This window comes from Dendropsophus ebraccatus, chromosome 2, assembly GCF_027789765.1.
Source record: "Dendropsophus ebraccatus isolate aDenEbr1 chromosome 2, aDenEbr1.pat, whole genome shotgun sequence".
In the NCBI taxonomy this organism is placed as follows: Eukaryota; Metazoa; Chordata; class Amphibia; order Anura; family Hylidae; genus Dendropsophus; species Dendropsophus ebraccatus.
The window spans coordinates 144,447,974-144,461,615 of NC_091455.1; the positions used below are offsets into that span (position 1 = coordinate 144,447,974).

General features: G+C 43.2%; 1 protein-coding gene across 2 annotated transcripts in view; it reads right to left on the reverse strand.

Annotated features, from left to right (window-relative positions):
- The window catches only part of VPS41 (VPS41 subunit of HOPS complex), a 165,806-nt gene that overhangs the window by 37,766 nt on the left and 114,398 nt on the right, over positions 1–13,642 (reverse strand). For both annotated transcript variants that reach the window (XM_069958436.1, XM_069958437.1), the window contains one exon: positions 10,909–11,036. In XM_069958436.1, the coding sequence (XP_069814537.1) occupies positions 10,909–11,036 (128 nt within the window). The remainder of the gene's footprint in view (positions 1–10,908; positions 11,037–13,642) is intronic.

The following is a 13,642-nucleotide window of genomic DNA, read 5'->3' on the forward strand; positions in this document are numbered from 1 at the left end:
TAACCCCTTAAGGACAGAGCCTGAAATGGCCTTAATGACAGAGACAAATTTTATGAATATGACCTGTGTCACTTTAGTCATTAATAACTTCGGGATGCTTTTACCTATCCGGCTGATTCTGAGATTGTTTTCTCGTGACATATTGTACTTTACATTTCTGGTAAATTGGAGTCAATACTCATAACAAATCTTTATGAAAAAAACCCAAATAATGTGAAAAAATGTGAAAAAATGCATTTTTCCAACTTTGAAACTTTTTTGCGTATACAGAAAGTGGTTATACCACATAAATTATATATTAAATAGCATTAGCAACATGTCTACTTTATGTTGGCAGCATTTATTAAACTATCTTTCATTTTTCTTAGACGATAGGAAGCTTAAAACATTAGCAGCAAATTTCCAAATTTAAGGTAAAATTTCAAAATCAGATATTTTTAGGGACCTGTTCAGGTTTAAAGTGTATTTGAGGGGCCTGTATGTTAGAAAGCCCCACAAAGCACCCCATTTCAGAAACTGCACCCCCCAAACTCTGCAAAAGCACATCCAGAAAGTGTTTTAACCCTTTAGGGGAGTCACAGAAATAAAAGCTAAGTGTGTAAGGAATTTGAAAATTTTAATTTTTTGTGCAGAGATTTTATTGTAATCCAATATTTTTCATAATTATAAACCTATTACCAGAGAAATGCACCCCAATAATTATTGCCCCGTTTCTGCAGTTTATAGAAATACCCCATATGTGGCCCTATTGCGCTATTTGACGGAACCACAAGCCTCAGATATAAGGGAGCGCCTAGTGAATTTCAACGCCTCCGTTATATTTGGTCATTTTTGACTGTACCACTTCAGGTTGGCAGAGGCTCTGGGGTGCCAAAACCTAAAAAACACCCCTAAAGGGACACCATTTAGAAAACTACACCCCTCAAGGAATGTAACAAGGGGTGCGGTGAGCATCTGCACCCCACAGGTGCTTCACAGATTTTCCGAACAATATGGCGTGAAAAAAGAAAAATTTATTTTTTACACTAAAACGTTGTTCTAGCCTTCAATTTTTCATTTTCTTAAAGGGATAAGAGGCAAAAAAAGACAAAAAATGTGTAGCGCAGTTTCTCCCGAATACAGAAATACCCCACATGTGGCGATAGAGTGCCAAGGGGGCGCAGGACGAGCCTCCAAAGGGAAGGAGCGCCAATTGGCTTTTGGAAGCTGAATTTCACTGAAAAGGATTTCAAGGGCCATGTCGCATTTACAGAGCCCTCGTGCTGCCAAGACACTGGAAACCCCCCACAAGTGATTCCATTCTGGAAACTACACCCCTCAAGGAATCTAACAAGGGGTGCAGTGAGCATATGGACCCCACTGGTGACGGGCACAAATGTGGAACAATGTGACGTGAAAGGGAAAAATTTCATTTTTTCACTTTCATGGCACAAATGTGCCCGTCATCAAGGGGTCCATATCCTCACTGCACCCCTTTTTAGATTCCTTGAGGGGCGAAGTTTCCAGAATGGGGTCACTTGTGGGGGGTTTCCAGTGTTTTGGCAGCACAAGGGCTCTGTAAATGCGACATGGCGTTCATCATCCATTCTAGCCAAATCCAACCTCCAAAATCCAAATGGCGCTCCTTCCGTTCGGAGGCTTGCCCTGCGCCCACATGGCGCTTTATGTCCACATGTGGGGTATTTACGGACTCGGGGGAAATTGCGCTACACATTTTGTTTTTTTTCTCCTCTTTTAACCCCTTGTGAAAATGATATATTCAAGGCTAAACCAACATTATAGTGTAAAAAATGTAATATTTCATTTTCACGCCACATTGTTCCACATTTGTATCCGTCACCAGTGGGGTCCATATGCTCACTACACCCCTTGTTACATTCCTTGAGGGGTGCAGTTTCCATAATGGGGTCACTTGTGGGGGGTTTCAACTGTCTTGGCAACACAGGGGCCTTTTGAATGCAACATGGCCCCTCGAAATCCATTCCATCCAAATCCAGCCTTCAAAAACCAAATGGCGCTTCTTCCCTTCGGAGGCTTACCCTGCACCCGCATGGCGCTTTATGTCCACATGTGGGGTATTTCCGTACTCAGGGGAAATTGCTCTACACATTAAATGTTTTTTTTTATCTTTTAACCCCTTGTGAAAATGAAAAAACATGACAAGATTAATGATTTAGAGTAAAAATTTTACAAAAATTACACTAAATGTTGGTCTAGCCTTGATTTTTTTCCATTTCCACAAGGGGTTAAAAAAGAAAATGAACACAAAACGTGTAGGGTAGTGTCCCCTGAGTACGAAAATACCCCACATGTGGGCATAATGTGCCATATGGGCACAGGGCAAGTCACCAAAGGGACAGAGCGCCATTTAGAGGCTGGAATGGAGGATGGAGGCCATGTCGCAATTACAAAGCTCCTGTGCTGCCAGGACAGTAGAAACCCCCGACAAGTGACCCCATTCTGGAAACTACACCCCATAAGGAATCTAACAAGGGGTGCAGTGAGCATATGGACCCCACTGGTGACAGGCACTTACGTAGAACATGTGCCGAGAAAATAAAAAATACAATTTTTTTCATTTTCACGTCCCAAATGTGGCCGTCACCAGGGGGCCATATCCCCGCTGCCCCCCTTCTTAGATTCCTTATGGGGTGTAGTTTCCAGAATGGGGTCACTTGTGGGGGGTCTCTACTGTCCTGGCCGCACAGAGGCTTTGTAATTGCATCATGGCCTCCTCTAATGGGAATGGCGGCCATACCTACTTAGCTGGGGAAAAGGGACAATTCTAATTTATTTGGGGGTATTAGGGCAATTATTAGTTTATAAGGTTGAAAATGACAGGTATCCATCAAATTCAACCTGTGTTGATCCAGAGGAAGGCAAAAAAAAACCCTCGTGAGGCAGACGACAGTAGCCTCATCACAGGGGAAAAAATTCCTTCCTGACTCCATAATGGCGATCAGTATAATCCCTGGATCAACGTGACCCCTGAAATAGGAATAAGGGACAGAATTTAGATAATGTAGAACCCCGATGACGTGTGGTGCGCCTTGAAGCGATCCAGTATGCAGAGGCCGGGGTGATCAGGACAGGTGTCACACTGGAAAATGGTGTCCTTCCTGATCCCCCTGTTACGCCACACTCTGCACTTCTTCTGGGGTCTCCCTTTCTCCAGTGTGGGGGACGTCACCTGGAAAATGTTGTCCTGGTGCGATACGGGGTCCTTCATATCCAGAAGCGCTGGGTCCGCTCCATGGCTGCTAAATATTAGGGCGCTATTACTGGTTCTGATATGTTCGGATGGTGCCGCAAGCTACAGTAGCTCGGGCAGCGAGAGACCAGAGGAGGGGGGTGCTGGTATAAAAGTTATCCCCGTACAGGTGGTAACCTTTATCCAGCAGTGGGAAGATCAGTTCCCGGACGATCTTCCCACTTGTTCCGAGGATGGGGGGGGGGGGGGCATCTGGGGCTGGATTCGGGTGTCCCTTCCTACATACACTCTAAGGGTACATGCACACTGCGGAATCGCGACAGATAACCCTTTGTGCATTCCGCAGTTGGCACCCGCCGGCGGACTGATGCAGGCACACGTCTCCGTCCGTGTCATAGACTCCATTCTATGCACGGACGGATTCCGCTCTCCGTCCAACGTGTTCATTCTTTGGATGGACGACGGATTCCGCCCGTGCATAGAATGGAGTCTATGACACGGATGGAGACGCGCGCCCGGGTGCCAGCTGCGGAATGCACAAAGGGTTATTCTTCGCCATTCCGCAGTGTGCACGTACCCGAAATCTGTAAGTGTACCCTGAGGTACTGTCACAGAGTGTGTAGAATTTCACACCATACCGTCATCTCTTATTGGGACGGTACTGGCGGAAAAGACGTGTCTGGGGGGCAGCGTACGCTACGCTACCCCCAGACATGTCACTGGATGATGAGGATGATGAGGATGAATGGAGGAAAGAAGGATCCCCCATTCATCCTCACTGGCTGTTTCGGTGTCGGAGGCAATAACGTATCCCTCTGACGCCGAAAACACTCTGGGGGCCATCTTTATACGGGGATTAGTATATGGGGTATGTAGTGGTGTAGTGTCAAACTTTATTCAATGTAGTGTGGTGTAATGTAGTGTTTTTTACGTGTTTTTTTACAGTAAGTATAAAAAAAAAAACTACGCCAACAAAGGAGTTGCTGATAAATGCCGCACTTATGTGCGGCACTTATTAGCAGACTGTGGCAGTAGAATATAGAAAAAAAACACCCTACGCCAAAAAGGAGGAGTTGCTGATTAGCAGCGCACTTTCGTGCGATGCTGATCAACACTCAGCGGCGATAGGGTGCGGAAAATAGAAAAAAAAAATTTGAAAAAAAAAAAAAAAAAAAAATTTCTACATTTTGAACATCCCTGTAGCTGCTGATAAGTGTATTACACATATCAGCCGCTAGAGGGCAGCAGAGCGCAAAATACGGAAAGAGCCGACGCTGGAGCCGAAAATAGCCGAGAGAAGCCGAACGTGACGTCACGGAAGAAGCCGAAGACCCGAACGAAGACGAGGATGCCGCGAACCCGGAAGACGCCGATCAGGAGCCCGGGACAGGTGAGTAATGTACAAATACCTGCTCTGGACCCCTCGGCTACCTAGCTGAGGGGTCCAGGGCAGGTATTTACTATTTTGTGGGACTCTGATCGCCGTGCCACCGGCCCGATCGCCGTGAACGGCCAGCCGGCCGTTCACGGCGATCGGGCCGGTGGCACGGCGATCACCATTACTTTTTACAGTAATGGCGGTCGGTGCCGTCCTCGGACAGCACCGACCGCCATTTTTTTCCGGGTCATCGGGTCGCCGATGACCCGGAAAGGTTCCGATCGCCGCTATTGGCTGATCTGAATTGATCAGCCTATAGCGGCGATCGTAAGCACGGGGGGTGTTAACCACCCCCCGTGCCGTGAAGCTAAGATGGCCTGCTATGATTTATAGCAGGCCATCTTCCCCGATCGCTGTGTGCGAACACGCAGCGATCGGGGAAACATCGGGCGTAAATTTACGCCCTGATGCGCCAAGTACCAGGGCGCGAGGGCGTAAGTTTACGCCCGATGTCGTTAAGGGGGTTAATGTATCAAGATAAGTAAAATTACATTGTTAGGTACACTACCGTTCAAAAGTTTGGGGTCACATTGAAATGTCCTTATTTTTGAAGGAAAAGCACTGTACTTTTCAATAAAGATAACTTTCAACTAGTCCTAACTTTAAAGAAATACACTCTATACATTGCTAATGTAGTAAATGACTATTCTAGCTGCAAATGTCTGTTTTTTTGTGCAATATCTACATAGGTTATAGAGGCCCATTTCCAGCAACTATCACTCCAGTGTTCTAATGGTACAATGTGTTTGCTTATTGGCTCAGAAGGCTAATTGATGATTAGAAAACCCTTGAGCAATCATGTACACACATCTGAAAACAGTCTAGCTCGTTACAGAAGCTACAAAACTGACCTTCCTTTGAGCAGATTGTGTTTCTGGAGCATGACATTTGTGGGGTCAATTAAACGCTCAAAATGGCCAGAAAAAGAGAACTTTCATCTGAAACTCGACAGTCTATTCTTGTTCTTAGAAATGAAGGCTATTCCATGCGAGAAATTGCTAAGAAATTGAAGATTTCCTACACCGGTGTGTACTACACCCTTCAGAGGACAGCACAAACAGGCTCTAACCAGAGTAGAAAAAGAAGTGGGAGGCCGCGTTGCACAACTAAGCAAGAAGATAAGCACATTAGAGTCTCTAGTTTGAGAAACAGACGCCTCACAGGTCCCCAACTGGCATCTTCATTAAATAGTACCCGCAAAACACCAGTGTCAACATCTACAGTGAAGAGGCGGCTGCGGGATTTAAGTATACAGTCAGGGAGGCTGAACTGTCCATTGTAACTATGTGACAGGAGAGCTTATGTGGAACAATCCATGCAGTGTGATAATTTAGAAAGTTCTGGCAGAGATAGTAGCTGAGATAGATATATAATATTTTCCAGTGTATAAGACAACTCTTTATCCCCCGGAAAATCTTCTCTGAATTGGGGGTCGTCATATACGCTGGGTATGGTCGCCGCATATGGTGGGGGAGCTCAAAAATGACAAATGCCTGTAAAAAAAAAAAAAACCAAAAAAAAAACCCAGTTAACTCACCTGTCACCTATTGCCAGCAGCCTCTCGTCTTCCGTCCCGTTTCTGGCACAGGCAGTGTGACGCGCACGGTCTGCGTTGAGATCTTTGAAGCGCTCCCGGGCAGCCGAGCATCTCATCGGAGAAGCTCGGCTGCTGGGAGAGCTTTGGGAGAATGACAGAGGCTCTGGGAGTCCCCGAAGACTCTATTCTCATGGTGCTTTCTCGGCAGCAGGGCTCCAGGGGGTAACCCCTGCTGCAGTCAAGCAGGGGTTAACATTTTCCGGTGTACATATAAGGCGAACCCCTGACAATCTTCTTGAAAGCCAGGGGTCGTCTTATACGCTCAGTGGCCTTATAACGCGTAATAAAAACATTGCTTGAGTGTGTATTTAACCATGGAACTGTATATAAATATATGATGCAAATATCCACACTGTTGACAAAGTGAACCTATTTCCAATACATTTTTTGTACTTTATTAATCATTAACTTAATCAAATTTTTCTAATAGTGGGAGTTCATTGTAGTAAGCTCTCCATTTATTTCAGGGACAAGTAGAGGGACAAATGCTGTCCTGCTGCAGCCAGTTATTGGCAATGTGGTCTACAGTAGTGGATTATAATAGGTCCATTTTGGGCAGTAGCCCGGGGCTCTGAGCTCCTGGGGGGCCGTTGACTTCCCAAACATACTTTCAGTGGTGTATTGTCTCCATTCCATGATTTACAAAAATTCAAATCAGGGCAAAACTTCAGCCAGGAGACAATTCAGCAACATTAGAGAACATACTGGACCTTAACAAGTGACTATGATGTCACCATACATCCACAGTCTACACTATGGAGGAGGAAGGCTAAAACTACAGGTATATGGAAAAATGACAGGGAGGTGAGAGGGGTACAGGGTGACCAGTCTGTCTGGGTCGGGGTGACCAGTCTTGGGTGGGGACAGGAGGATACAGTGTGACCAGTCTGGGGTGGGGGCAGGGGTATACAAGGTGACCAATCTGGGGTGGGGGCAGGGAGATACAGGGTAACCAGTCTGAGGTGGGAGCAGGAGGATACAGGGTAACAAGTCTACAGTGGGGGCAGGAGTATACAAGGTGACCAGTCTGGGGTGGGGGCAGGAGGATGCAGGGTGACCAGTCTAGGGTGGGGGCGGGGGGATGCAGGGTGACCAGTCTAGGGTGGGGGCGGGGGGATACAGGGTGACCAGTCTAGGGTGGGGGCGGGGGGATGCAGGGTGACCAGTCTGACGTGAAAATAGGACACAAGACAAGGCAGTGTGCGTGTGAGGAAAGGAGGTATTTATGTGTAATTTAGGGTCTGAATTAATATTGGGGTTCATTGTCTGTATTAAGGGGTTTGGTTGAGCTCTGGAATGTAGACTATTTTATACTTTAACCCATTTATGGCACTCATCTCCAGCCTTGCACCATAGAATAACATTACACTGGAGCTCAAACTGGAGATGGATCAGGAAGCTCAGCCTTCTAATTCAAAGGTACAAACCGCAGTGAGTGAAGACAATGGCTACTTTGATAAGTATTTAGGCACCAAATTCAAAAAGGAAGTAATTTAAAAAATGAAAAGTGAGCACAGTGCTGCCTGATCATCATTTCTCATAAAACTTTACAGGTACATGGTAAATATGGCATAATGTATCCTGTACTATGAGCACCACACCAGTGCTGCATAGTTACAGTGCGGTGGGGGGTCCCAGCCTTAAGGAACAGCACGGGGCCTACAGTAAAGTTAAAGGGGTTGGCTACTTTATAGTAAAATAGGTCAGTGTACAGTATTAGTAAGTGTACTCACTGTATATACTGACAGCAGCTCCCTGTGTACCTCATAGAGCTAAAATCAGACTCCCCTCCTCCAGGCTGGGCTGCCCTGCTCTGTTTTGTTTCAGTCCATAAAATGGCCGACATGGAGGAGCATGTGACCATGCCCTGTCCACTGTGTCCTCCATAGACACATACAGACTCAGTGGTGGACACAGGGGGGCGGGGCCTGGTCACATGCTCCTCCATGTTGGCCATTTTATGGACCAACACACCACAGAGCAGCTCAGCCTGGAGGAGGGGAGTCTGATATTAGTTCTATGGGGTACACAGGGAGCTGCTGTCAGTATATACAGTGAGTACACTTAATACTGTACACTGAGCAATTTTGCTATAAAGTGGCCAACCCTTTTAATGTCAGTGAGCCAGGACCCAGAGACTCAAGCAGGAGCGCACCAGGGGATCACAGGTAGTAAGTATGGGTTGTTTATTATTTTTAACGCCATGGAAGCCAAGTACTTAAATAAAGCTGCCACTACATTCTGACAGCAGAATGAAAATCTGCTGCAAGAATGGAGAACCATAGACTATAATGGTACCAAGTATCGCAGCAGATGTCACTAGCCATCAGGTACATCCTCTTTAATATGACCCACGAATAGAACGGCGCCGTCACGGGGAAGCCGGTGTCGTGGGAAAAATAGATAGGTACGTGCCACCACAGAATTACTGCTGCAGTCACTGGGTAACTCTCAGCGGTGTGTCCCTGTTCACACCAGGTAAAGGAGAAAAACAGATAAGGAAATGGAGAGAGAACCTCAAAGTGAAAGCATACTATGTTGATTTATTTGTGACAATATCTAAAATCTGTATTCATAAACCTCATGTGTAAAAAAAATAGGTATAGATATAAAACATATACAATAGATACAGATATACAAACAATATAAAAAAATATTGCATCCGATCTTATATAGGCAATAAGGAGATGTCCATGGCAATGTGCCAATAGCTAAAAGTCTATTCTGTCCGTATATCTCACAGTATCCGTAATGCTTGCTGTATATTTTGTAATCTTACCGGTCCGATGCAGCAGTTCGTAGACAATTTGCTGGTAATAATGTAATCTTACCGGTCCGATGTAACAGTTTGTGGGCAAGTCACTGATGATCGGAGCGTTCCGGGACGTGCTGCGGGGTCTCTAGCAGTCAGGCTCCCAATGAATCTCACTTGCACATGCACATCGGCGTGCCGTGGCCATGGCTTGTAGAATCACAGGTGAATGAGGGGAGGAGATCCGGCAATCAGAACAAGCTGTGAGCAGCAAGCAAAAGTAAATGCTGGAACTGAATGGATAAAAGGTATAGTAGTCCTGGAAATAATTATAAAGTGCTTGATATTTCTTGGGGTGCTAGTTAGACGCGTTTCGGAAAGACTCTTTCCCTCATCAGTAGCGAATTGCCATGGACATCTCCTTATTGCCTATATAAGATCAGATGCAATATTTTTTTTTACGCTGTTTGTATATCTGTATTTATTGTATATGTTTTATATCTTTACCTATTTTTTACACATGAGGTTTATGAATACAGATTTTAGATATTGTTACAAATAAATCAACATAGTATGTTTTCACTTTGAGGTTTTCTCTCCATTTCTTTAAGCCGGTGCCGTGGTCAGTTTTTTGAACCGCGGCCAGATTCCAGTGTACAGTGCCATGGGGCTATCCATGGGGCTGAAGCACGGGAACCGGGCCGGCAATCAAAAAACGGACTGCGGCACTGGCTTCCCCGTGATGGCGCCGTTCTATACATGGATCATATTGAAGAGGATGTACCTAATGGTACATTCTCTTTAAGTTTTATCTTTACTGTGCCACTTGTGTGTTAGGTCAATGTATGACAGGGACTAAAGTCTACAAGAAAGTAATTGTATTTACAACAAGCAATAAAGAAAGAAAAGATTGAATTTTGTAAGTTGTAACTGGATGGGTTTATTTCAGATAGTTAAAGTGTCTTATTCATGTGATAGGAAGGAATGTAGTGTTTTCATGTCTTGTTTTCATGTCTTATTTGTATCTATCTATCTATCTATCTATCTATCTATCTATCTATCTATCTATCTATCTATCTATCTATCTTAGCTGGCTGTGTAAGTGGGATTGGTTTGTATTTAGCTATGTGCATGGGAATAGGTAGATGTATTGTTATGTCAACTGTTCGGCCATAAACCTCCCCAGTAGTGTCAACATTGGAGGACACAGTTGTTGTTATTGTCCAAATGCATGTAGCTGAAATTGAACAACCACATTTTGCTTGGTAAGCATGTACAAAGCCTGGGAAACTTCCATTCATGGTCATCAGTGGTCTACATAGACATTTCTGGAAGCACATCACCCCCCACCCAAACTAACTATAAAGATCGGAGGTATGTAGCTTCTAGTCAGCCTCAGCTGGGACCATGGATGGAAGGTGCCCAGCACCCTGTCATCGAGCGAAATGGGTGTATATTAGTCCATAATATACAATGGGGCTCCCCATTTCATTGTGGAAGGAACATCTATGCATCTGTACCATCTTTTACTGCAGCTAAGTATTGTTTTCTGTAATAAATCTCTTATTTTTCTATAAATCTGTGTGGTTATAGCCTTCTCAGACTATTATCAAAAGCAACAGGTTACATAAGTCTATAAATCTAAGCTGAAAAAGAGGAATCAAAAATAATGAAAGCGCTAAGCTGTGTTTCCACAATTGCATTTAGAATGTGATCCAAACAAGCCCCAAACCACACCCTATTTCTTAACCAATAGCCGAGTGATGTTGCTGGCAACATTGCATGGCTATTGGCTAAAACATATGGATGTGGTTTTGGCTGCATTTGGAGCACATTCAGAAAGCAAATGTGGAAAGATAGCCCAATTTAATACAGACCAAGCACAGGCACAGTACGAAGCATTAACTTACAGCTCGGCCAGAGCCTTCAGGAGCGTTCGGTTACTTGGGTCTCGACTCAGATGCGTCTTTAAGGCGTGGACTATCGTTTTATTATTGTACAGGTCTCCAGGCCACTCTCTGATCAAGGTCGAGAATCCCTGTTGAAATTAAAAAGAAAAACTGTATTACTAAAATTAATATATTCTGTGTTAAATTTTAAAATTTTCAAGATCTGTCCAATATAACTGAATGGAAATATTCCTGTTCATATTCAGAGGCAATAAAGATTTCCCTAACCTACTCCTGCAACCACAGCTGAAGACTTCAGCTCAGAGACAAGATCCACCAAAGGCTCCTGAAACAGCAAAGGATGATGTGTTGTTTCAGAGAAGAGGAAGAAGCCAGAAAGCTGGAGACAATGCATATTAAAAATGAAAGGACTACACAGCTTTTTGTCTGGAGTAAATTAAGCAAAAACACGCTGAAGCCAGCACAATTTATAATATTGCTATATTAGTAACACACCTGGACAACCTCTAATCTTTATTAACATGAGGTTAAGCAGCCTCCTAAACAATGTCAAATTTAATCATAGCATTCCTTTAAACAAAGTAGATTGTGATTTCTGTCTGGCACAAAGCAATGGCACGAGAAAAAAAATTGTAAACTGATCAAATAAATATATTAGAAGAATGGGTGTATTCAGTTTTTTTTAGACTAAATTTGTGTATTCAGTCTCAAAGCCTAGAGTAGCATGGGCTTTAAATATGGCTCTGTCCACAGGTGGGTCACTGTCGTTTTTAGAGGCCTCCATATCACTATAACAACACAGCTGATAACTGGTGCGGACACATATCTGACAGATTTGTGCAACCAAAGACAAAGAAGAGGAAAGACTGGATTTCTCCTCTTTTCAAATCCATTCCTGGCTTTGGCTGTAAAAATCTGTCAGATAATCTGTTGTTGTAATAGGGCCATGACCTTTCAGAAATGCAACCTCCTATGACAGTAGCATCTTCTATACTTGTACGCCTGAAAGCAAATGTTTGGAATAGGAAACAGCAGCAACAACCAAACCAACTAATACAAGTGACTATCATCCTTTAGTTGCACAAATGTATGACATTTTTCTTTCCCAAGTTTGATAATGGACAATAAGAGAACAAAACTCACAAAATAATATACAGTATAACAACACAATAAAGACACATAATCCTGGACTCCAGAGAAAAATCACTCCGCAGAGTAGGCAAAGCCTCCAATACAATCACAGAGGCAATGTCCCATAACTAGCTAGAAGTGAACCCTACTGGCTTTTTATACCACTAGGAAATAGCTTGAAACATAATAACTATACCACAGGTTTAAGAACAAAATATATATAAAAAAGATAGACTTCCAATGTGAGACATTCAGTACAAAGAAACCTTTTATTTTTCAGAGGAGGAACAGACTGAGCAAATTTCAGCACATAAGCATTGTCTCATTCTTAGACTTCTAAGGAAAGTTACTATACTATCTGTGACACAGACATACACATAACCCTTATACATTAAAAGAAAAGATAGTGTCACCAAAATACAAAGAAGAATGCTGATACAGAGGGTATAGCTACAGCATCTCTTAGGGAGAAACTGGATTATGAGGAATTTTATCATCCTTTCCACCAAAAGATCCTCTCAGCTTCTGTGTGTATCATTATTCATGGTTACAAAACCATCATGTTTCTTCCAGGAACAGCACCACTCTTGTCAACGAACTGGAATGGCATCTCTGGCACTTAAATAAATACCACTGACAGTAGCAATGTTTCTGGACTTTATTTTAATCTCATACAAATTTTATTGCATAAAGTGAACCTTTCAAACAACATTGCAGAAATCAAAAGTACAAGGGAATTTAAGAAACTCTGAATAAGTTTCATTAGGCAAAAGAGATATCTTCTGTACATACAATGCCCCCCCCCCAGTTTTTATTTGTTTCAGAGAAACAAAATTAAATTGGGTTATTTTTCCATCTACAGGGTCACGTAAAGGCTTGTTTTTTCAGGAACAGGTTTACTTTATAATGGCACCCATCAATCCACCATAAAATGAATGACGGAACCCCTAAAATATCATTTATGGGGTGAAGACAAAAAATACAATTCCACAAATTTTGGGGGTTTCAGTGTTTACGTTATGCACTTTACGGTAGAACTGACATGATGTATTTATTCTGTAGGTCAGTCTGAACACAGCGATATGAATGTTTACATAGCTTTTCTAACGTTTTACTATTTTTATTAACAGTAAAACTTTTTTTTGCAAATAGGTATATTTAAAATGGCCCTATTGTAAAGTGCCATATATGTGTAGATTGGACGTATTGATCACTATTTATTAATTTTTATATATAAAAAATGAAATTAAAAAAATCTGCAATCCTGGCATTTTTTACCACTTTTTGTTGACGTCGTTCAACGTGCGTAATAATATTGTTTTATTTTAAGAGAGTGGACAATTATGCAGCCAGTCCACACCTGTTATTAAGGGAGCTCAGCTCCTAAATGCAGCCCCCAGGAGGGCGTACATGTACGCCCTGATGCATTAAAGCCCAGACGATGGGGGCGAACATGTACACCCGCCATCGTTAATGAGTTAAAGGGACAAGACAAATCTATCTAAACTACTACCATCATGTAACAGAGCTGGAAGAACTAAACAGATTGATATATAGCTTTGTGGGAAAAGATTCAGTATGTACTTCCTGTCTTGTAACATGT